Here is a 25,553-nt window from a genome sequence, read left to right as displayed (position 1 = left end):
CCACCCATTTATGGCATTTACCGTTTGAACTAAGTCTTGGAGAAGTATCTCCGGATTAATTCAAGTGTGTAAAAGACAAGGACTTCTCCAGTGCTCCAGTGGTTGAGACACAATTCTCCTTCAAGTTATTAATCAAAATTATGATCGCCTGAGTAAGCAATGCCAAGTAGTCATTTTTCAGGTCCTTCCGTGAGAAGCTGCTGCTGCTGCTACGTCATTTCAGTCGTGTCTGACTCTGTTTGACCCCATAGACGGCAGCCCACCAGGCTCCCCCATCCCTGGAATTCTCCAGGCAAGAACACTGGAGTGGGTTGCCATTTCCTTCTCCAACGCATGAAATTGGAAAGTGAAATGGAAGTCGCTCAGTCGTGTCTGACCCTCAGCAACCCCATGGACTGCAGTCCACCAGGCTCCTCTATCCATGGGATTTTCCAGGCAAGAGTGCTGGAGTGGGCTGCCATCGCCTTCTCCGTCCGTGTGAAGCTAGCGACGTACAATTGGCATGTGTTGTGGTCACGAGGGAGATTCTTGGGTCAGGCCGCCCGGCTTGGAATGAGAAGGACCTCCCCTTTGCTGCCACATGTGACCTTGGGCAGATTATAACTTCCCTGCACCCCAGTTTACTTCTCTATAAAACAGACCTAATCCTACCCATCTTATGTGATTATAGTAAGGATTAAAAGAATTAATTCTCACAGAGCTCTTAGAACAATGCCTGGCATAGGGTCAGCACTTAGCAGATTCTAGCTGCGATTAGATGGTGTTCCCTCCTGCGCTGGGCACTCAGAAGGCGAGGACCGTCTGCTGCTTCCACGGTCAGTTTGTTCAGCAGACACTCGGTACTCATCACATGCACCTCAAAAAGTAGGCGACTGTAGAGTTTTTCACAATGTCTAAATATTAATCCACAGTAGTAAGATTGTGTATGGTGTGAATGTTGATTTCTCTTCTCCCATATTAGTAATAAGCAATACTTGCTCCCTTTGCACTGAAAACAGCCCCCTTGGGACTTCCCTGGGGGCCCAGTGGTTAAGACTTCACCCCCCCACAACGCAGAGGGCTCAAGTTCGATTCCTGGTCAGGGAGATAAGATCCCACGTGCCTCATGGCCAAAAACCCAAAAACATAAAGCAGAAGTGATATTGTAATAAATTCAGTAAATAAAAAAAAAAAAAGGTTCACTTCAAAAATAAAAAACAACCCCCTCTCCCCTAGAGGGTGGGGCTCTTGAATACAAGGGTGTGTCTTCTTTCAGCTTGGTACAGATAAAAGCATTCTTTTTCAGCCCTTTTCAACAGAGGAATCAGATGATTGACCTTTTAAGAAAACGTTCCTCCCAAGTCTGTTTGGATGGACTCGTTTGCTGCAGAGACCTGGTGTTATTCCAGGCCTCTGTCTCTCCTAATTGAAGGGCCTTGATGCTGACACTGAAGAGGGGTTGCCTTTGGGGCCACCAGCGGACAGCTTTCTTTACCGTCTTGTATTGTTAATGACTCAGAGAATGTTTTCCGATGAGATCAGAAGCAATCCACTAAAGAAAAAACGGAGAGAATGCGAGCGCTTAGGAGAGCAGGAGGAGGGATGTGAGAAATCCTAAAAAAAGACCAGAGCTGGTATGGAAGAAGGGGCGGGGCTGGCTTCCGTCCCAGCCTAGCTACTCAGAATCTTTTTTTTGAGTGGGAAAGGATGACACGAAATCCTGTCTTAACCAACAGTCAAGATGCCTTTGAAATTATGTGAGGGAAGCTGGAGACTGATGTGGCGTGGTGTTGGACCAGGTCCTGCCCTGCAGCTCTCGAGGAAAGATGCGTCCAGCACTGCAGTTAACCCTCAGGCCACCGGCGTGTCTGCATGGACCAACCACGCGGCCCGGGCCGGGTCTTGTGGGGTCCAGGGTAGACCCAGACTGCTGGCTTCCTCCGCCTCCTTCAGCCTCGCTCAGCACTGCAAGGCGTCGTCTGAACACAAATTAAGTGGCAGTCTTGGGCTTTAAAGAAAAAGGAAAACTTTTTCATTTGAGAAATGAAAAATGTAATGTCTTCTGTGTCAGTTCGGTCTGTGTCCCCTGAAACGATTTCATCTCTATGCTAATTTTATGCTGCAAATAGGAACTTTCCTGCTCAGCAAGAGGAAAGGGCTAGAAATCAAAGACTCTGAGTGGCTGGGAGCCCACTAGACCAATCCCCGCCAATTCGTCAATTCAGTGCCGCCGAGAAGGTGTCCTCTGTGCTGGCCTGGCCCTTGAGGCCGCCAGCCTTGTGCTGAGGGATCCAAGGGCTTCCTCTCCCGCCTGGAGCTGACCCCCACGCCTGGGGCGTGGACTCGTGCCTTTACCAGTCTGCAGGTTCCTCCAGGCTCTCGCTCCAGTGACTTGCCTGGTGTGTCCACATCCAAAAACTAACTTCGCTGCATTTCCTGCACTTCTGTTTTCAATGAATAATTAAGACATAAAAAGCACCATCTCAAAAGTACAAGTGCCAAGTCACTTCAATTGTGTCTGACTCTTTGAGACCCCACAGACTGCAAGCCCACCAGGCTCCTCAGTCCGTGGGATTCTCCAGGGAAGAATACTGGAGCGGGGTTGCCATTTCTTTCTCCAGGGGGATCTTCCCTACCCAGAGATTGAACCCACACCTCTTACGTCTCCTGCACTGGCAGGCAGGTTCTTTACCACTAGCGCCACTAAAGCACAAAGTAACCCACGAGTCCAAGCACAGAGCTCTTTGAAATGGATGTTGTATTATGTTTCGTCCTAGACGCATCTGCTTCTCTCACTGGAACATGAGATGCTGAGGGTGGGAAGCTCAGTCTGTACCGTTAGCACTAACGTGGGACCTTCCTCTGAGCAGCCACTTACTACATACACGCTTGTTGAATTTTGTAACTCATCTGGAGATTCCTATCTGTCTGTCCCCTGGTAGTTCAAGGGCAAGTGGACAGGGAAGAGGTTGGCAGGGTCTCGTCCTCACGGCCCTTTAGCTGGTCTCACAGAGCTGCTGCTGTATAGGCTTGGCCGTGCCTGTGCCCCTGCAGCTTCCTGTGTCCTTCCACACATGACGCTGCTGGCTTTTAGCTTTCTTTATGTTGTTTAGAGACGTTTCATGATGAAAAGGGAGTATGTATGCCTGTTCACAGACAGGACTGAGGCTGTTGCGAGAGTTATAAAAGGTTGATTTCAGCTGCATTTGGAGAGCGGAGGCTGTTTGTGATGGAGCAAGTGGCCTGAGGGTGAACCACAGGGCTGGACACATCTTTCCTTGAGAGCTGCAGGGCAGGATCTGGTCCAATGCCATGCCACGTTGGTCTCCAGCTTCCCTCACGTCATTTCAAAGACATCTTGACTGTTGGTTAAGACAGGATTTCTTGTCATCCTTTCCCACTCGAAAAAAAGTAGGCTCCAGGTGGTCAGAGACTGTGGCCCTGTAGATGCTTGCCCAAGGTTCCGCTGGCCATGATGCTGACTGGCGGCCCATCTTGGACACCATCACAGGGTGATGGGAGAGATGTAGTGGGTGAATATGGGGCGGTGGTCCCTTCGGCCCTCTCTAGGGGTGGGGTGGGGACTGGCGGCAGCCCACGATGCATGAGGCCCCCGGGACCCAGTGAAGAGAAGGCCCAGAGGGTGCTGACTGGGCAGACTTGGTGGACAGGACATAACACAGCTTGTCTTCAAAGAAGAAAGGATTTCCTGGAGACTTAGTCCTCACACACGCCTGAGAGATTTGAGATGGGTAGTCAGGGAGATACAGGGGAGTGGGCATATATGCACAAGGTGGCTTCTATCTACTCAATGATAAGACTGCAGGATCTGTTTCCATCGTATCCATTTTCCCCTCACATCAGGGTGTCTGAGCTGAAAACACAGCGCAGGGCAGGCATCTCAGTGACCTGGGAGAGAAAAGTACATTCCACACACTTTCTGGAGCATAAGGGGCTGAAAAATGCATTTCTCCATTTGCAAAGCTGGTGGAGATTGTGTCTCTTCCTTTTAACGATCTCCTTTGAGGTTTACCTGTCTCAGATGGCTATCTAATGCTTTCACTAAACAGACCCTGGAATTACTCAAATGTGTGACAGGCTAGTTGCAGACCCACTGCGAGGTGACGTCTTGGCCTCCACCTTCTTTCTGTGGCATTCTCCTCTTCTCAGCAGAGGGAGCTGGTGATGCGGCAGAGTCAGGGGGACTGGGAGAGGAGACGGCTGGGGCGGTGTTGGCACTGAAGAGGCCCAGAGTGGAGGGACGTGTCTGAGCCTGTGGGAGGAGGGGGCGTTCGTCGCCACAGAAGGCCTGGGGAGCTTCCTGGAAAAGGCTCTGGAGTTCACTGACTCCCTGAGCTGAACTGAGCTCTCAGTCCTGGGTGCTTCCTGTGACCCCCAGATCACCCTGTGACCACAGGGTGCAGTGCCCTATGCTAGCAACGGTGTGCTACACAAACGGTCCAGCAATTCCCCAGCTGGCTTAGAATATGCATTTCTTACTGAAAAGCAACATAACTGGGTGTGGGCGGGGGGAACTAGTGGCTCTTTGTTTTTGTTTTTTCAATAATTACGATCCATTGCTGTCCAGGTTTCAAATGTACAGGCACGGGGTTTGATTTACACATTCTGTGAAATGATGACCAGTAGGTTCAGTTAATATCCATCTCCTCATATGGATTCAGTAAAAAGAAAATAAAGGAGAAACGGGGGAAAATGTTCTTTTTGTGATGAGAACTCCTGGGATCTAACCTCTTGATGATCTTCTTATGCATCACAAAGCCGTGTTAGCTATAGTCACGCTGTCCATTACATTCCCAGGTACTTATTCATCCTATAACTGGAAGTTTGCTCCTTTTGACCACCTTCCTCCAATGCCCCCTCCCGCGTCCCGCACCTGTAATAGCTGCAATTCTGACCTCTTTTTCCATGAGTTTGGTTGGGGGGGGTGTGTTTTTAATTCCATGTGTGAGTTAGATCATAAAGCATTTGTCTTTCACTGTCTCACTTACTTCACTTAAGGTAATGCCTCCAAAGTCCATCCATGTTGTTGCAAATGGTAGGATTTTCTCTCTCTCTTTTTTTTTTTTTTTAATGGCTGAATAATGTATCATTATGAGCTTCCCAGGTAGTTCAGTATTAAAAAATCCACCTGCCATTGCAGGAGACATGGGTTCAGTCCTGGTTCAGGAGGATCGCCTGGAATAGGAAATGGCAACCCAGTCCAGTATTCTTGCCTGGAAAATTCCATGGACAGTAGAGTCTAGTGGGCTACAGGCCCTGAGGTTGCAGAGTCAGACACAGACTGACTGAGCATAGTGTATCATTATATATTGATATATAGATACATGTACACACACATATATACATACATATGACAACTACTTGTTTACCCATTCATTCGTCATGGACATCTAGGTTGTTCCCATGTCTTGCCCGTTATAAATAACACTTCAGTGACCATGGGGGTGCAGATATCTTTTTGAGTTAGTGTTGTCATTGCCTTTGGATATATTCCCAGAAACGGAATTGCTGGATCATATGGTAGTTCTAATTTTAATTTTTTTGAGGATCCTCCATACTGTTCTCCACAGTGACCATACCGATTTATATTCCCATCCACAGTGCCTGAGGGCCCCTGTTCTCCACACATGCCAGCGTTTGTTCTCCATTACCTTTTTGGTGATGGCCATTCTCATAGGTGGGAGGTGATAGTTCACGGTGATATTAATTTGCATTTACCTAATGACCAGTGATGTGGAGCATCTTTCATGTGCCTCTTGACTTTTCATACGTCTTCTTTAGAGAAATATCTATTCCAATTCTTTTCAGTTGGGTTATTTGGGTCTTTTGGTATTGAATTGCGTGACTTCTTTATATTTTTTGGATATTGACCCATTATCAGAGATATATGGTTTGCAAATATCTGTGCTTGTTATACAGAGCAAGGCACATCAATGTGCTCAGTTAGCACTGGCTGGTTGTGGCCACTGCAGGGATGTGCATTGAGTTAGAAGAGGCGGTGTCTGGATGCACTTTGTGAGACCCTTCATCACAGGAGAGTAACCAGGCTAACCCCCAAGAACAGTCTGGAGTTCTATCCTGTATGGTACCAGGCTCTGCAGTACCCTTGCCAGCTAAAGAGAGAGAGGAAATTTTAATCAATGTTTAGTGTGCAGTTCAGATTTGCCACGTACCAGGTGTATGCAATGCTAGATACTAGAGATACAAATATAGACCAAGAAAGAAAATTATTAAGAAGTGATTAAGATCGTGTCCAACAAGACCAAATTCAGGGGAGAGAAAAAGAGGTATCATTTGACATTACAGAGAGCCCCTTAAAAGGAAACTACAAATACCAATTGTGGAGCCAGCAGCTGAATCCATAGATTTATGGGAAATCTTGGTGCCAAATGAGCTTGTAGAACTGTCTCTCTCGAAGGGGAAGCAGAGGGGGAGATGCTGGCCTTCTGGTGTGCCTTTCTTTCTGGCCGCAACCGGACTTGACGGGGTTGGTGGAGGCTCATGCTTTCTCATCTTCAAATACTTTGGCTGCTGGTGACTGAAGCTTAGAGCCAGAGCAGCACTCCTGACCTCGATGGGCGATTATGCTGGCGCTGCGCAAGCTTCTGGGGGCGCTAAGCTTTCACACAGCCCCCCCAACTTCCGCTTTACCGTTCATGGCAACATGCCTTTAATGCCCAGCATTCTGCCTGCTCAGCTCCACTCTTTCAGAAATCTTTGTACACTCAGAATAAGCAGTAAGCCTGAAAAGACAAGAGGTTTTTTAATTTGACCTCCTCCTTGCCCTGATGAATGAGGCGGAGTTTATCAGCAGCTTCACTTATGCTGAATTTTACTTATGAATGCTGATGACTTATATATGAATTTAATTTTTTTATATGTATTGTATATGCAGCCACATAGGCAAATATTTATTTACACTCTTGTACTGTTGGACAGTGGCTGCTAACATCCATAATATTGTACAGATTCAAGCTTGGGTCTACCTTTGAGAAAGCTAGGTAGATGCCCAGCACACTGTTAGGATTCTCCATGATGTTGCTAGCTGGTCAGTCAGGCATTTCAGCCAGATGATCAAAGAAACCAGTGGGAAAAGAATCGCTAAAGCTTATTTAAATGAATGGTTGACTTTTTTAGTTGGTTTTTGCTGCTTGATTCAGGCAAAATGTTTAATTTTTTTTTTTTTAATGTAGCAATAGCTGAAGCAAAAATCTACAGCTTTGAAGACAAATCCAAGTTGGAATTCTAGCTTTACCTCTCAGTTGCTGTGTACTTTGAGCAAGTTATTTAACTTCTCTGAGCCTCAGTGTTTTTACTTGTAAAAATGGGGATAGTGATACTAACTGCATAGTGTTTTCAGGAGAACTGTGTTTTAATAATAAATATAAGGTACTTAGCACAGTCACTGAAAAAAAAACAAATGTTAATTCCCTTCCTCCTAAGAGAGTGATCTTGGATGGATGGATGGATGGATGGGAGTCAGCTCAGAGCGCCTAGCAGATCGTGTTGTTCTGGCTCTCATGGTATTTCAACTGCAACTCAAATCCTGCCTTGTGGGTCACTCCTGCTCGTCATGGCTCCTGGTCTACACAGGAAAGAGTGGGCCGCCAGGGTGGCACCCAGCTGGGCAGAGCACTCAGCAACCCCAAGCCCACGCCCTCCTGTCTGCCTTCGAAGTTCCTGTGAAGGAGGCGGGGAAGGAGTGGGCAGAAGTGAGTCTGGCTTGAGGAACGTGTTGGTTGCATCCCACCCCCCACGTAGATTCTTTATTTTTATTCATATTCCAGCATTATTTTATGGTGTAGTTTCTTTCGTAAGCCTCTCTAAATCCTCCATGGAGCTAGGCGAGATGTAAAACCACGAAGCAGCAGAGACCTGTGTCCAAGTTAACTGTGGCGTGCAGCGGATGCAGGCCCCCACCCATGGGACGTGATGCCCTGAACACGTATGTGCCAAGGACCTGTGGGGATCGGCAGCGGTGGGTGATGCAGTCATCCGTCAGGTCCCATTCTGGCGTCTCCCCTCGAAGGATGTAGACCGGGGCCGACGGCTGCCGTTGTGCTGGAAGGTCACCCTTCGCTCATCAGGGCAGAGACCAGACGCAGGAAGTCATCAGGGCTGTGTCTCCTCACCCACTTCCAGAGCGCAGAGGTCCTGTCTTAGGTTCTTCATCCCTGCCATGCGGGACCCTCAGCTGATGCATCATGAACACACGGGGCACGAATGGCCTAATGAGCATGTTGCACATGGGGAGAGTATTCAGAATAAATGAAGTGCAGAATTTCAGAGTGCCTGTGAGGAGCGGCGTTTCGGACAAGTCGTCACTACTCGCAGGTGCTTCCAGAAGCACACACAGTCTGCTCACAAACGCTGCTAATAGGTGAGTAAGTACCTGCTTTAAGAGATGAGCTTGGTTCTGGTCATCGTGCTCGGCACTGAAGCCCAGTTTGTTGTCGTTTTTTAGTTGCTAAGTCGTGTCTGACTCTTGACAACCCCATGGACTATAGCACTCCCAGCTTCCCTGTCCTTCACTCTCTCCTGGAGTTTGCTTAGATTCAGGTTCATTGAGTTGGTGATGCTATCTAACCATCTCATCCTCTGCCACCCCGTCTCCTCTTGCCTTCTGTCTTTCTCAGCATCGGGGTCTTTTCCAATGAGTCAGCGCTTCACATTAAGTGGCTGAAATATTGGAGCTTCAGCATCAGTCAGACCTTCCAATGAATATTCAGGGTTAATTTCCTTTAGAATTGACTGATTTGATTGCCTTGCAGTCCAAGGGACTCTCAAGAACCTTCTCCAGCACCACAGTTAGAAAGCATCAATTCTTCAGTGCTCAGCCTTCTTTATGGTCCAACTCTCACATCCAAACATGACTACTGGAAAACCCATAACTTTGATTATACGGACCTTTGTCAACAAAGTGATGTCTCTGCTTTTTAATAAAGCCCAATTACATTTTTTTAAGCACACTTTTCAAGCGTTGCCATGCAGCTTCTTCTCTGGGAAAGCTGACTGTCTGATATATGGCATTCAGGACTTACGTTGCACAGCAGGCCCTGTCCTGACAGTGCGAAGTTCCACCAGGACCCTCCATGATTGTTACTAGTTCTTAACGAAGCCCCAAAGTCAGGTGACGTCACTGGATTTGTATGTGACTGGAACATCTTTATTTTTCCTGGCCTTGTTGTGCCCACCCAGCACAGTATTCTCCGTGCCTGACTGTGTAAGAAATCTGAAAGTTCACCCACTGGAATACATACCTCATGTCAGTGAGTGCCGCATGGTGAATCCTGAGGTAATTACTTTCTGCCTCAGCTGGGGACTTATGGAGCAGAAGCTAAAATTATTCCCGACTGGAGACAATCCCTGAGGTGGCGGTGAGAGTTAAATATAATTCCTCTGCCTCATGTCTATTACGGTTACTTTTAACTAGCTTGTGGCCCGCTGCCGGCCAGCAGCTGAGGAGGAGGAGGGAGGGTCCGTGTCCACGAGCTCCTCGGAAAGGCAGTCGAGGCTCCGGGCGGCGCTTCCGGGACCGCGCTTCCGGGACCGCGCGCGCTTCCGGTGGGGAGCTGCCCCCGCAGCCCCGCCCCCCCCCGTCCCCGGAGCCGCAGGCGCTGGGCAGGCGAGCGGTCCCGGCCGTGGCCTCGCCAGGCGCCAGAGGGGTCGTCCGCTGGGCCGGGGGTGCCCTCCGTGCTGGTTTGGGTCCAGAACCGCCCCCCTCCAGCTGCAGGAAGAAGCCCACGTCCAGGGTCGCAGTCAGACCGTCCCGGTAGCGGGGTTAATGTCCTCCTTTCCTCTCCACACCCCGAGTGGTGTCTTCCCCGGCCTCGCAGCCTGGGAGAGGGTTTGCTCTGGAAACGAGCCGAACGTGTGTCTTCAGAGGTCGGCTTGGCCACTGCAGGATGGTCCCCGGGTGAACGCTGTCTGGAGCGGAGTTGACCCCGGAGAGGTCCCCACGCTGCCCGCCGCCTCCTCCCCAGAGACGACGAGGGATCCTCTCGGCAGAAACCGCTCCGGGGTCAGCTGCGGGCCTCAGGGACCATCGAACTGTGTCCAGAACAAAAGTTAAGAATTGCGGTAGGTGACCAGGGACTCCGGCAGGACAAAATTCTGACTGTGAGAGCACCGTCTTGCGTTTTCACGTCTCTACCCGGGACACACGTGCGCTGTTCTAACAGCTCAAGGGGCGGGCGCAGCTGGAAGAAGTCGGGGAGGTGTCGGTGAGCTGATAGCAGCCGATAGCGGGGGTCTTGGCGGCTACAGGGTGGTTACGGAGCAGCAAAGCCAAAGTCGGGAGCGGGGCCTGGAGAGGGAGTGAACAGACAGCACTGAGATCCGTGGGGTCGGACACAGGATCGCCAAGGTTGGGACAGCTTCCTTACCAAATGCAGGTGCACAGTCAGCAGGGCAGACCCGCTCACCATGCCCTGATGCCCACCCTGGGACTCCCCCAGCACAGCTGCCCCACCGCCCACCCTGGGCACAGCCCTTCAGACCCCCAGAACTCAGCTTCCAGAGGCCGAGTGTCTGACCGTCCAGCTAGCGCTCCGTCCTCTGCACCACAAGTTGCTTCCCTTAGGCCCCAACTCTTCGGAAAACCCCGCTTTTCCGTTTCAACCAGATTTTCACCATGGCAGTCATTTGTGGATTGAGTGAACAAGCTGCAATATAAAAAGTAAACTGTAGAGGTTCTATAACTTCAGGGGCAGGTTAATGATTCCAAGTGTCAAAGTGGAGATTTAGTTTAGGCTGTTAAAATTCAGGAAGGCATCATGAAGTCTTCCTGTGTCTCCTTCCTCCTCCTTAAAAATGGCATCTGAAGTCTCCTCCTAGCTGAGTCACTGCTTGGTGTGATCGGGGCTAGGCTGTAACCGGACCTGTCAGAATGAGGTCACCGTGATTCATGATGGAGGCTAAGCCTGGTTGCCACGGACAACGTGTTCCTCTCTGTTCTTCCCTGGAGTTTGGCAACGCCATATTTTGCTTTTGGAGTAGAAACCCTTTTCCGCAATGACAGTTATGGGATGAGGTGGTTCTTCCCCCTGTTACCCACAGAATTGTTGTTTAGTCGCCCAGTTGTATCTGTTTTGTGACCCCATAGACTGTAGCCCACCAGGCTTCTCTACCCATGGGATTTCCCAGGCAAGAGTACTGGAGTGTGTTGCCATTTCCTTCTCCAGTGCATGAAAGTGAAAAGTGAAAGTGAAGTCACTCAGTCGTGTCGAACTCTTTGTGACCCCATGGACTGCAGCCTACCAGGCTCCTCCATCCATGGGATTTTCCAGGCAAGAGTACTGGAGTGGGTTGCCATCTCCTTCTCCAGGGGATCTTCTCGACCCACGGATTACACCCAGGTCTCCTGCATTGACAGGTGGATTCTTTACCACCGAGCCACCTGAAAAGTCCCACCCACAGGGTTCCTCACTATTTGTTAGGGGAAAGTGTGTAATTAGCATAACTGAAGACCTGTGGAGAACACAGTTGCACAGGACGGGTATTTCATCTACCACTGCAGCCTGCTATCAAGCCAGGCCACCAGCCAAGTGCCCAGCACCTTTCAGTTCAGTTCGCTCGCTCAGTAGTGTCCAGCTCAGCGACCCCGTGGACTGCAGCACACCAGGCCTTCCTGTCCATCACCAACTCCTGGAGTTCACTCAAACTCATGTCCACTGAGTTAGTGATACCATCCAACCATCTCATCCTCTGTCTTTCCCTTCTCTTCCTGCCTTCAATCTTTCCCAGCATCAGGATCTTTTCAAATGAGTCAGTTTTTCACATCAGGTGGCCAAAGTATTAGAGTTTCATGAGCACCTTTCATGAGCCCCAAACTAAGCGTCCCACTGAGGAGAGACAAAAGATCAAATAGATGTGGTCCCTACCCTGGAGAGAGCTTCTCAGGTGGCACTTGTGGTAAAGAGTCCACCTGCCAGTGCAGGAGACATAAAAGGTGTGGGTTCGATTCTTGGATTGGGAAGATCCCCTGGAGAAGGACATGGCCACCCACTCCAGTGTTCTTGCCTGGAGAATCGCATGGACAGAGGAGCCTGGCGGGCTACAGTCCATAGGGTCTCAAAGAGCCGGACAGGCCTGAGCGACCTAGCCTGCACACACACTCCCCTGGAGGAACCTGGGGAGACAGAGCCAATGAAGGCAGCAGCCTGCACTTCCCACGTCGATTCTAACCACATGTGTCTGTTCCCAGCCAGCTTTCTTGAAGCAAGAGCCACGCCCTGTGCTCATGGGGCAGGTGTCTGAGGGGTCGGCGAGTTTGTGGACTTGAGGAGAGCTTGTACTGCCCGCAGCCCCCACCTGCCCCCTTCTGCCATCAGGACTGGGTCCCCACATGGTTCCTTCCTGCCTTGCCGGGGGCATGGCTTTGGGCCAGACCACCGAAAAGGTGCGAGGGTCTGGGGAAGCCGAGTGCAGTTGCCGTGGTTTTTTTCTCGAAGTGGGGCTTGGGCAGGAAGGAACCCTGTACTCCTGCATGCGTGCAGAATCCGGCTGCACTGCCGTCGGCTGGACCTGCGCCAGCTCTTGGGAAGTGAGGGCAGAGATCAGGAGCTCAGGTGCTCTCCAGGAAGCAGAAGGGCTTCACCGCAATGCCAACGATGCCTGTTGCCAATAAACTCAGATTTATGGGAGATGAGATGTCCAGAAGAGGGTGCCTTGTAGACAGATGTGCGCAGAGAGGCAGGGGTGCCAACGTGAGCTCTCTGGACACCTGGATACGCGGGAATATGGGACGGATTTTGTCTGTGGGCATAGATGAAGAAATGTATATATAATGTACACCTACCTTCCAGAAGAGAAGAAGGATGTACCGCGCGGTGTTAGCCCTGCTTGTCTCTGGATCATAGGGTTGTGGCAGCCTTTAACGTTGTCTTTGTATTTGTGTTCATTTAAATGTGTTTATTTTCATTTAAAATCGTTTATATGAATCAATCATATGATTTTTTTTTAAGTCAACCAAATACTAAACAAAATGTTGAAGTTAGACTTTCCAAGAGTAGGTGGTCCAGCCAAAGACCTATTGTGTGTTATATTCCAGCACTGAGTTAGAAACCATTTATCCTGAAGATATGTCCTTTTTTGGGTCAGTTTAAAGATAACTATTTTCAGGCAGTGCATCATTTTCCAAAAAAAGAAGAAAAGAAAAAAATAGGAATGTAGATGTCATAAATTCACAAAACAGAGAAAGTGTTCCGTGTTGATAATTGTATTTCCTTTGCATCTAAACCTAATATTGGTAACAGCCCAAATTTTCTCCATTTGTGGGTATTCTCATAGTTAACCTCCTATTAAGGTGTGTTTGATAGAAATATTAAGAGGAACGCTTACTGGTCAGAAATGTTCCCTTGATAGAAGACTGATGCTGGGAAAGACTGAGGGCAGGAGAAGAAGGGAGTGACAGAGGATGAGACGGTTGGGTGGCATCACCAACTCGATGGACACGAGTGTGAGCAAGCTCCAGGAGTTGGCGATGGACAGGGAGGCCTGGCGTGCTGTAGTCCATGGGGTCACAAAGAGTCGGACACAACTGAGCAACTGAACAACAACAGCTGCTGCTCAGATGTTAGTTCTAATTGTCCTCCACAGCCCACGGAGGACGCCGATGGTTGACCCTTGGAGGGCATGGGAACACACTGAGACAGTAGACTAGCAACTGGGAGAGGCTGCTCACCCTCCACGCACCCACAACCGCAGGCGAGAAGTAATGCCTTCACAGGTGCACTGCGTGGCCTGCTGCACTTAGGACACGTGTAGGCCATCCAGCCTTGTTTCCTTCGCAGGAGCTCTGGGAATGCCTGACTTCTTTTTACCTAGGCTCAGATTCTAACTGGGAGTTAGAAGGCACGATACATACGTTTTTCTCAAATTGGAATGATTTTAACTTAAATGAGATCAGTATCCCTAAGTTCTTCTGGGAGAAGTGTTACTTTCCCCGTTTCCAGCATTAAAAAATACTTCCATATTTGTGGCATTTTGTTCTCCAAGGAATTCTTTAAAAGAGAGCGTGTGCTTCAGTTTCTTCATTATTCAAAAGAAAAAGCTGAGCTCAACGCCGTCAAAAGGAAATGCCCAGAGTCCCCAGAAGAAGCAGTGTCGGGGCTGGGGCCAAAGCCCCGCTAGCTCTCTTTTTACTCCTTTTAATATGTGGAACTTTTTACCTAAGATTTCCAGCTATTATGAGGAACCACAGCAGTGTTTCCTAACAATGTAGGTGGTCAATCAATATTTGATGAAGACATTGTTTAATAAACTTGCATATTTATTGACCCATTGAATCGATAAAAAGTATAGCACATCTGTATATACACACATAGGTAGGTAGGTAGGAGAATGGATGGATGGATGGACGGACGGACAAATGGATGACGGGTACTAGGTAGCAAGCAGCACCAGCATGCCCGCTCTCTGTCTGCACAAGGATTTAGTTATTATGTGTCCTCGATCCACCTGGCTCTCTTCAAGGGAAGAGGCTCTGCTGCAACAAAGACCCAGCGCCACCTAAAATTAAAATTTTCTAAAAAAGAGGCTCTGGGGAGGAGTGACAGAATTTTAGGAGACAGGGAAAGTATACTCCTTTTCACTGCAAACCTGCTAGGTGAGAAAGCATACACAGTTGCACGCGGGTATTTTGGTATCAGCGTAGTATTGTCTTCAGTACCCATTTAGTCAGAAAATATGTCACCTGACACTCTGCAGGTACCAAATGGTGCCAGAGAGACACGCTGAATGAGGATAAATCATAGAGCATGTGTAGGCGGAACGTTACCCTCATCATCCCATGCATCTCTGTTTTGGATTTGTGTTTTCCAGTTGCTCCTATTTTATTTTGAAGGAGTAACTTAGAAAACCTTGAAAGAAGAGCTCACCGACAAATTAGAGTGAAAAGGCGCAGGCAAATAAAGTCACGTGGACTAATCCATAAACACCCTGCAGAAGCTACCTTCTTTTCGTCGCGTCTTCTGTTGGTTTGGCATACCAGGCAGAAAGGTGAATTTCTCGCCTCCTTTACGCTGTCACAGGACATATCTTCTTAATCACCTTTTGCACATGTTGAACCCCATCTTAGTCATAACTGAGGCATATGCTACATTGAAACCGTGGTGAAATCATGCTTTTTCTTCCCCCTTAGGGAAATTTCCCTGCTTTATTGAATGAAAGAGGCATTTAAAGTACAAGTTAAAGATAACTACTATTAATAAGTTTGGTTAGGCTCATAGAGACAAATAATACCAGTCAAAACAGCCTGACTCACGTTTGCTATAAAAAAACGTTTAATCCACTGCCTCTAAGTATGCAAGAAAAATTTCCTGATGGAGATTCTTTACTTATTTTGGCTTCTCTGGCTCTTCGCTGTGGGCCTGTAGGCTTTGCTGCCTGGTGTCAGGTGGGATCTTAGTTTTCCAACCAGGGATCAAACCCGCATCCCCTGCATTGGAAAGCTGATTCTTAACCACTGGACCACCAGGGAGGTCCCCCTAATGGTATTTAAAGATGTCCATCGGCTTTCGTTATCAAGGCTACTCACTTGAACAGAGCATTAGATGAACAGGGGGTCTCTGTCATTTCTATTATTGATGATCTGTGTTATTTACTCCTTCTTCTTCTCTCCTCCGTTCTCATATTGGGCCCTTAGGCATTCAGTTGGATTTTGCATTTGTTAGATAAAAGCAACAGCATACCTATCAGACTGGAAACTTATTCAGAAGCATGCATTTATACAATCTTCCATTTTTAAATCATGAGACTAACAGCGTATTTTACTGTACGTGCCTCTGGTGCCCTAGTTTGGGACCTGCTTAAATTCTCAATGGCATCCTAAGAAAAGTATCACAGAGAGCAACATTTAGCCATAAAGACATTCATAACGTCACACTGAGGTAGAGTGTAAGTTGTGTGCTTTGTAATAATACAGTAAATGATTGCAAGTAGTGTTTTATATAGAAAAGGTTCAAAGTGGTTTGAAAATTTTTGTATGGAGCCATTTTTTTAATATGAAAGTCTCATTCTGTTCACTCGTGTATTAAATGCTCCCAGACTTAATAACCGGAAACTTCTGTGTTTGTATTGTATATCAGGAAGGGAAGGGCCTTATAGTCGATCTTAAGTGTTGGTGTGCCCCATTTTGCCTTGGGGATCACGACTCCAGCGTTCCCTCCCTCACTCTTGTGTTGTCCCGTGATATTTGCTGCTTCCTGAAGTCAATATAGACGGATCTGAGCCAACTTAAGTGTTGTCTCAATATTTACCTACAGAGGAAATTCCATTTGAGAAAACCGCAGAGTATGGCCATTCCTGGAACAACCGGGAGATGGTTATTACTGTCGGAAAGAACTGTCTGCTTTGCCCTGCTTTACTGTAAAAGAGACCAAATGAGTGTTTTAAAAATCCAGCTCAAATTCAGAGGCATTTTGTATATTTAAAGTATCCACATATCTAAGATTGTTCATGACTGGCTTCATAAACTGCTTTTCTTTCAATTAACAATATTAGAAATGTAGTATCCTAGTAAAACTTTTACAAAATTTTGTGAATCAAAACAAATCCTTCATCAAGCGACACGTCCTGCATTTCTTTTCTTTTTTAAATACAGACTTGGTGTAAGTGCTGAGACTCAAACAAACATCGTTAGAAAGGACTAGTCCATGAGAGAGCCAAGAAGCAACGTCTGTGTTCAGCTGCCTGCATCCTCTCCTCCCAGCTCCTCCCAACAAGCTTGCTTCCCGCCCTGTCTACCTTGCCCCTGTGCACCTTAATGTCTGTTCAGAACTCGGTGATGAGTCAACGTCGTAAAATTCCGTTGGCAATGGTGCCTCACTCCAGTACTCTTGCCTGGAAAATCCCATGGACGGAGGAGCCTGGAAAGCTGCAGTCCATGGGGTCGCTGAGGGTCGGACATGACTGAGCGACTTCACTTTTACTTTTCACTTTCATGCATTGGAGAAGGAAACGGCAACCCACTCCAGTGTTCTTGCCTGGAGAATCCCAGGGATGGCGAAGCCTGGTGGGCTGCCGTCTCTGGGGTCGCACAGAGTCGGACACGACTGAAGCAACTCAGCAGCAGCAGCAGCAGCAGCAGCAGGCCTCTCTGACCGCGGGGCCCTCAGGATGCTCTGTCGCAAACACTTTCTCATCACTAGAGCTGCTGCACAAGGACACAGGAGCCGCCTCCAATTCCTCCCGCCCACGGCAAGGGAGGTCCTGCAGGCAGCGGTGCGTCTCTGCTGCTGGCAGTGGCCTAGCCCCACTGCTTTGGGACACACACCTGGCTTCAGTGAGGAGGACGGAGGGGAGTGGGCGCCCACCCTGGACGGAGACCCGCTGGGGACTCTTGCCAAAGCCAGGTCTTTTTTCCTTCACCCATGTGCTCATGTAACAGAGTATGTGTGTGTGCGTTTCTTGTTTTGCCTTGCACGTGTTTGAAATGGTTGTTTGCACATCTTATTTTACCCACTTGATTGGCAGTTCCCAGGGGGCAGCGTTCTTGGTCACTCCTGCACAGAGCAGGCGTGCAGGAAATGTGTGTAGAGTGAAGGAACCTGTCAGACGGGCAGCTCAGCCTGGCAGCAGCGTGAGTCTGGGTTCAGATGATGACGGTGAAGACGGCAGAAGCAGGTGGATGCGATGTGCGAGGAGGGGACTGAGAGGCAGGTGAGCGAGGTTCTGGGAGCCGGGCCCTGCCTCAGCAGAGGGCGAGCTCGTGGGCAGACCTGGAGATGGGGAGTCCACCAGAGCAGGGTCATGAGGGACGATGAGGCGAATGAACATGGAGAAACCGTGTCAAAAATCTTGTTCTCAAAGAAACCTTCTCTAAATGTGCGTCCCTCACAGCCTGCGACATCCCCTTCCCTCACCCAGCCCAACCCAGTTTCCCAAGATCGCTATTCAGATAAATGACTTTCGAGCAGAAAAAAACCCTCTTTGATAGACCCAGCGGATGCACTTGTTTTAAAGAGCATCTCCCTCTGTTCCTGAAGGTCACAGTCCTCTGTAGACTCAGGAGGAGGGGGAGGGATGGGGAACCTGGAGGCTGGTAAGAGGGGGTTGAGGGTCAGCCCTCAGCCTCGGAAGCACCCCCTTCAATTCAGTTCAGTTCAGTCGCTCAGTCATGTCCGATTCCTTGCGACCCCATGAATCGCAGCACACCAGGCCTCCCTGTCCATCACCAACTCCTGGAGTCCACCCAAACCCATGTCCATTGAGTCAGTGATGCCATCCAACCATCTCATCCTCTGTTGTCCCCTTCTCCTCCTGCGCTCAAACTTTCCCAACATCAGGGTCTTTTCTAACGAGTCAGCTCTTCGCATCAGGTGGCCAGAGTGTTGGAGTTCAGCGTCAGCATCAGTCCTTCCAATGAACACCCAGGACTGATCTCCTTTAGGATGGACTGGTTGGATCTCCTTGCAGTCCAAGGGACTCTCAAGAGTCTTCTCCAACACCACAGTTCAAAAGCATCAATTCTTCAGTGCTCAGCTTTCTTTATAGTCTGACTCTCACATCCATACATGACCACTGGAAAAACCATAGCCTTAACTAGACAGACCCTTGTTGGCAAAGTAATGTCTCTGCATTTTAATATGCTGTCTCGGTTGGTCATATTCCTTCCAAGGAGTAAGCGTCTTTTAATTTCATTGCTGCAATCACCATCTGCAGTGATTTTGGAGCCCAGAAAAATAAAGTCTGACACTGTTTCCACTGTTTTCCCATCTATTTGCCATGAAGTGATGGGACCAGATACCATAATCTTAGTTTTCTCAATGTTGAACTTTAAGCCAACTTTTTCACTCTCTTTCACTTTCATCAAAAGGCTCTTTAGTTCTTCTTCAGTTTCTGCCATAAGGGTGGTGTTATCTGCATATCTGAAGTTATTGATATTTCTCCCGGCAATCTTGATTCCAGCTTGTGTTTCTTCCAGCCCAGCATTTCTCATGATGTACTCTCCATTTAAGTTAAATAAGCAGGGGGACAATATACAGCCTTGACGTACTCCTTTTCCTATTTGGAACCAGTCTGTTGTTCCATGTCCAGTTCCAACTGTTGCTTCCTGACCTGCATACAGGTTTCTCAAGAGGCAGGTCAGGTGGTCTGGTATTCCCATCTCTCTCAGAATTTTCCACAGTTTCTTGTGATGCACACAGTCAAAGGCTTTGGCATAGTCAATAAAGCAGAAATAGATATTTTTCTGGAACTCTCTTGCTTTTTCCACGATCCAGCAGATGTTGGCAATTTGATCTCTGGTTCCTCTGCCTTTTCTAAAACCAGCTTGAACATCTGGAAGTTTATGGTTCACATATTGCTGAAGCCTGGCTTGGAGAATTTTGAGCATTACTTTACTAGCATGTGAGATGAGTGCAATTGTGCAGTAGTTTGAACATTCTTTGGCATTGCCTTTCTTTGGGATTGGAATGAAAACTGACCTTTTCCAGTCCTGTGGCCACTACTGAGTTTTCCAAATTTGCTGGCATATTGAGTGCAGCACTTTCACAGCATCATCTTTCAGGATTTGAAATAGCTCCACTGGAATTCCATCACCTCCACTAGCTTTGTTCGTAGTGATGCTTTCTAAGGCCCACTTGACTTCACATTCCAGGATGCCTGGCTCTAGGTGAGTGATCACACCATCATGATTATCTGGGTCATGAAGATCTTTTTTGTACAGTTCTTCTGTGTATTCTTGCCACCTCTTCTTCATATCTTCTGCTTCTGTTAGGTCCATACCATTTCTGTCCTTTATTGAGCCCATCTTTGCATGAAATGTTCCCTTGGTATCTCTAATTTTCTTGAAGAGATCTCTAGTCTTTCCCATTCTATCATTTTCCTCTATTTCTTTGCATTGATTGCTGAAGAAGGCTTTCTTATCTCTCCTTGCTATTCTTTGGAACTCTTCATTCTGTGGGTATATCTTTTCTTTTCTCCTTTACTTTTCACTTGTCTTCTTTTCACAGCTATTTGTAAGGCCTCCTCAGACAGCCGTTTTGCTTTTTTGCATTTCTTTTTCTTGGGCATGGTCTTGATTCCTGTCTCCTGTACAATGTCACAAACCTCCATCCATAATTCATCAGGCACTCTATCTATCAGATCTAGTCCCTTAAATCTATTTCTCACTTGCACTGTATAGTCATAAAGGATTTGATTTAGGTCATACCTAAATGGCCTAATGGATTTCTCCACTTTCTTCAATTTCAGTCTGAATTTGGCAATAAGGAATTCATGATCTGAGCCACAGTCAGCTCCCGGTCTTGTTTTTGCTGACTGTATAGAGCTTCTCCATCTTTGGCTGCAAAGAATATAACCAGTCTGATTTCAGTATTGACCATCTGGTGATGTCCATCTATAGAGTCTTCTCTTGTGTTGTTGGAAGACGGTGTTTGCTATGACCAGTGCATTCTCTTGGCAGAACTCTTATTAGCCTTTGCCCTGCTTCATTCTGTATTCCAAGGCCAAATTTGCCTGTTACTCCAGGTTTGTTTTTGACTTCCTACTTTTGCATTCCAATCCCCTATAAAGAAAAGGACATCTTTTTTGGATGTTAGTTCTAGAAGGTCTTGTAGGTCTTCATAGAACTGTTCAACTTAAGCTTCTTCAGCATTACTGATCAGGGCATAGAGTTGGATTACCGTGATATTGAATGGTTTGCCTTGGAAACGAACAGAGATCATTCTGTCGTTTTTAAGATTGCATCCAAGTACTGCATTTTGGACTCTCTTGTTGACCATCAAGGCTACTCCATTTCTTCTAAGGGATTCCTGCCCACAGTAGTAAATATAACGGTTCACCCATTCCAGTCCATTTTAGTTCACTGATTCCTAGAATGTCGATGTTCACTCTTGCCATCTCCTGTTTGACCACTTCCAATTTGCCTTGATTCATGGACCTGACATTCAGGTTCCTATGCAGTATTGCTCTTTACAGCATTGGATTTTGCTTCTATCACCAGTCACATCCACAGCTGGGTGTTGTTTTTTCTTTGGCTGTATCCCTTCATTCTTTCTGGAGTTATTTCTCCACTGATCTCCAGTAGCATATTGGGCACCTACCAACCTTTGGAGTTCATCTTTCAGTGTCCTATCTTTTGCCTTTTCATACTGTTCATGGGGTTCTCAAGGCAAGAATACTGAAGTGGTTTGCCATTCCCTTCTCCAGTGAGCCACATTCTGTCAGATGTCTCCACCATGACCCGTCTGTCTTGGGTAACCCCATATGGCATGGCTTAGTTTCATTGAGTTAGGCAAGGCTTTGGTCCATGTGATCAGATTGGCCAGTTGTCTGATTGTAGTTTCAGTTTGTCTGCCTTCTGATCCCATCTCTCAGTGCCTACCACCTTACTTGGGTTTCTCTTACCTTGGACGTGGGGTCTCTCTTCACGGCTGCTCCAGCAAAGTGCAGCCGCTGCTCCTTACCTCTGACGCAGGGTAGCTCCTCTTGGCCGCTGCCCCTGACATCAGGCGCAGGGTAGGTCCTCTCGGCCGCGCACCCTTGCTTAGGGTGAAATCGGTACCCTGAGCCCCACGTGGGTGTCCTCTGGGCCATGTCGCCCCAGCCACCCTTTGTGACCCAAGCGTTGCCTGGACACTGTCTGCACTGTCTCAGGCCCCTGGAGCCTCAGCCACGTCCATCCCCACATCCCGGAGAAACACACAAGATGTGAGCGGGGCGTGGGGGGCCAGGGCGGGTGTGCTCGCTGGGGTCCAGGAGCCACACAGCAGGTGTCAAGAAGGGCCTGTCTTCAGTCCCAGCCCCCCACTCTTGCACGCCTTGCACGGAGCTCCTAAGGGCGTCTCTAAAACTGCCGGATGACACGATGCCAGGTGCTCCCGAGTGTTTGTCCACTGCGTCTGCTCCTGGCGACTCGGGCTGCAGTCTCTCCTTAACCCAGAAGCGCGCCCTTCTGGTCGGAGGAGCGTCTGACACCCGCGGCTCTGGGGTTGGAAGGGAGAGCTGGGCACTGGGCCATCCTGCCAGAGGCCTGTCCTCAGGAAACAAGTCTCGCGGGGTCGTCTAGTGGTGAAGAGATGCCCGGTGGCTGCTGACCTTCCGTTGAAGCCAGAAAACGGGTGACGGGTGGGCCTTGTACCTCCTGTCTCTTCCTTCAGGCTGTGCTTTTCAAGGGGTGACACCCTCGATCTGGAGAGACCATGCCAGCAAGACATTAAACCTAGGACCTCGAAATGAGTGATCCCGGGCCTCAGGAAGGTCATCGGAACTAAATGTGCCCTTGGGTCAGGAGACTTCTCTCTCCTTTTCTAACAACGTCCGAGCACAGTAAGCCCTGCTTTCCCGGCCGCCCTGTTGAGGGTCTCTGCAGGGTTCTCAGAGCCGTGACGTCCTGCCGTCTCCTCCAGCCCTGAACACTTTTCCTGGGCCCCTTCCGTCACCCCTGCTCCTTGTCCCGCCACGCTGCAGGCCGTCACTTCCCCGCGTTGGCGCCTGTCTGTTCCCCAGGACGCCCTCAGTGGCACGAACGTGTGTGCAAAAGGTCAGACGTAATGGAAAGGAGACTAAAGCTGAGCCTGGGCCCCGCGGTCGTGGCCAGTTATCAGGGCGAGTTGCCGTCCGAGTCAGTCCCTGGCTGCCCCCGTCTTGTCTCCTGGGTGACGCTAGGAAGCTCCGGTCTCCTTGGGGGAAACCCAGCCTCGTGTCCTGGCTCCCCCTCAGGGCCTCTCTTCCCCAAACACCCACCTCTCGGGCCTCACCCCAGGAAGCCCCCTCAAGTCAGTTCCTTCACCCGAGCCCTGTGGGATCCTTTACTTCACCGTGTGGACGGCCTCCCTTTCTCTTCTTCAGCATCCCTGTCCTCAGGGCCTCACCTTTCATCGTAAAGAATTCATTCACCTGTTTTTGCAGAATAAAGAGTTGTTCTGCCTCTAAAGCTAAATTTTATCTGCTAACCCAGTGTGGAAATAGCTGCATCCAGGTGTAGGTTGATAGCCCTTGTTTCTTCCTGCTATCCAGTGAAAATCTGATTTCGGCAAGCTCTGCTCCGCGGCCACCATTACAGTGCAGCTCACTGCTGAGGCCCGGGGATGTCTGCAGACCCGCTGTGTGATCAGAGCCCCAGGGTATCTTTGGGTGTTGTGCCAATATAGCAAAGTTGGATGCAGCCCACTGCCCTTCTGGCAAGGAGACGCTTCACCAGGAAAACAGGGCTGCAGCCGTGGCGTAAGAGACGCCCAGACCACTGTGGAGAGCAGTATGGAGGCTTCACTCGCGGCTTAGCTGGTAAAGAGTCCACCTGCAGTGCGGGAGACCCGCATTTGACCCCTGGGTCAGGAAGATCCCCTGGAGAAGGAAATGGCAGCCCACTCCAGGATTCTTGGCTGGAGAATCCGTGGAGAGCAAAATCTGGCAGTCTACATACAGTCCATGGGCGCGCAAAGAGTCAGACAGGACTTAGCGACTAAACCACCACCAGGAAATGAAATACAGAATTGCCATGTGATCCCAGCAGTCCCACTCCTGGGTGTATATATGCAGGCAAAACTGCTCTAATTCAAAAGCGTACGTGTACTCCAGCGTTCATAGCAGCACTCTTCACAACCACCAAGACCTGGAAACAAGGTAAGTGTCCATCTGCAGAGGCATGGAGGAAGAGGGCGTGGCACATACAGACATGGACCGCTGCTCAGGCGTAAGAAGAAGGGAAGAATGCTGGACCTAGAGATGCTCATGCCGAGCGCAGGAAGTGAGATGGAGGCGGACAGGCACAGCATGAGATCGTTTATGTGTGGAATCTAACATGCGACAGAGATGAGTTTATCTACAGAACAGAGCTAACAGCACACACAGAACAGAAATGGGCTCACAGAGAGAGAACAGACTTCTGGTTACCAATGGCAGGGTTGTGTGGGGGTTGAGGCTGAACAGATGCAGACTGTTACGTGTAGGATGGATAAACAAGGCCTTCCTGCACAGCGCGGGGAGCTGCGTCCACTGTCCTGTGATGAGCTGTAGAGGAGAAGCAGATGGCGAGGGGTATATATGTGTGTGAACTGAATCGCTTTGCTGTACAGCAGAAATTAACACGACGCTGTATTTACTCGATGAAATAAATAAAACAGTGACCCTGCGTCATGCAGTCACCCAGCCCATATTCTTTATCCCCGGGGTCGAATAGAGGAGGATGCCTCGTGGGTGTCTGTATCAGGGATGGGGGTGGACCAGGGAGTGTGAAGTGGGGATCATGGTGAATCAGAATACAGAGACCCCCTGCCCCGTGCCGCTGCACACACCTGAGCTCCGGTCCCTGCACACCTGTCCTGTCCACCGCCTTCATCACCGCGGACAGCACCCCTTGGATCATGGCTTATTGTCCTCTTTTCATGGTGCTGAGAAAATTCAGCCGGTGCTCCTTCCACCTAATGCCTAACATGGTTAGCGTTTTATTGTGTTTCCTTCTAATCTTGTTTCCAAGCTTTTTTTTTTTTTCTTTTGCAGAGTTGCATTTTAAATATATGTAAATGTTTTTTTAGCTTTCACAAAGTAAGATTATAGTGGCACAATCAGTGAAAAAAATCTCTAGCTTTAATAGAAAAATGGACAGTTCAGTAGAAAACAGTTCACTAAGCAGTTTATCTAAACTTATAGCCGGAAAACAAAATTTAAAAGTTCAGCCTCTCCAGCAATCAACGAAATGCAATTTAAAGTAATGCTTTCATTTTTCATCCACAGTTAAAATAAATGAAAGCAATAATGATGTAACGAGGCTGGTGCAGGGCTGGGCGCGTGTGTAGAGCTCCGGGAGTGAGTGCATTCTGCCTTGTGGCTGAGGCTTTAGGCGTCCGCACCCTGAGCCAGTGGTTATGCAGTTTCAGATCTGTGCTGGTGGATACAGCTGAGAAACAAACAAAGACGTCGGCACTGTCTCATCTAAGAGAGAGAATTGAGGAGCACCCTGAGTGAGGTAGCATCCTGTCACCAATGCGGAGACAAATCAACCACGTGTCTCTGATCCCAACAGTGAACTATTTTGCACATATTTAGAACATCTTAAAGAATCGTTGCCAACATGGATGAAGAGGTTTGCTGTCTAACTGTAGGTGTACAGGGTGGCGGGGTGTGATCAAGTGTTGTACGAACGTGGACGGAAGGGGATGGTGAGCAATGCAGCTGTGTCGTCCCGGGCTCTCAGGACTGCAGGCGGTTTTCACTTTCTTCTCGACAGCTCCCCCTGTTTCCCAGATTATTTTCAGTGAGTGGGTGTTTCCCTTGTATACAGAGGAGGAAAAGTTATCTAAAGAGGAAAAAGAAGAAAACTGCACTCTGGTTGTGGCATCTCATAAGCGTGTTGACCAGTGCAAGATGGGAAAATCCCAGGACACACGGCGCGTGCCCGGCCCCTGACTCTGCCTGATCCATCTGCTAAGAACTGCTGACTGTTTTCTTGAGAGATCAGAGGAAGAAGGCAGGCCCTGGCCCCTGGCTGGTGCCTTTATTAGCATCTTTTCAGGTGGCTGCCAGCTGCCCCTGGCCCCCTCCTCTGATCCCCCCGCCTCTCCCTTCCGTCGGTGGTTTTTCCTGAGGCTGCTCGCATCTGGGCAGTGGTT

General features: G+C 48.8%; 1 protein-coding gene across 9 annotated transcripts in view; it reads left to right on the top strand.

Moving 5' to 3' along the window:
• FARS2 (phenylalanyl-tRNA synthetase 2, mitochondrial) overlaps positions 1 to 25,553 on the top strand; it is a 315,728-nt gene that overhangs the window by 235,085 nt on the left and 55,090 nt on the right. Inside the window, exon 8 of one of the 9 annotated variants that reach the window (XM_027958612.3) lies at positions 16,604 to 24,077. The exons of the other annotated variants lie outside the window; for them this stretch is intronic. Within the exon in view, the coding sequence (XP_027814413.1) occupies positions 16,604 to 16,652 (49 nt within the window). The 3' untranslated portion in view covers positions 16,653 to 24,077. Of the gene's footprint in view, positions 1 to 16,603; positions 24,078 to 25,553 lie in introns of those variants that run through there. 9 annotated transcript variants of the gene reach the window in all.

This window comes from Ovis aries, chromosome 20 (assembly GCF_016772045.2).
Source record: "Ovis aries strain OAR_USU_Benz2616 breed Rambouillet chromosome 20, ARS-UI_Ramb_v3.0, whole genome shotgun sequence".
NCBI lineage: Eukaryota > Metazoa > Chordata > Mammalia > Artiodactyla > Bovidae > Ovis > Ovis aries.
This window is presented reverse-complemented; position numbering and strand designations above follow the sequence as displayed.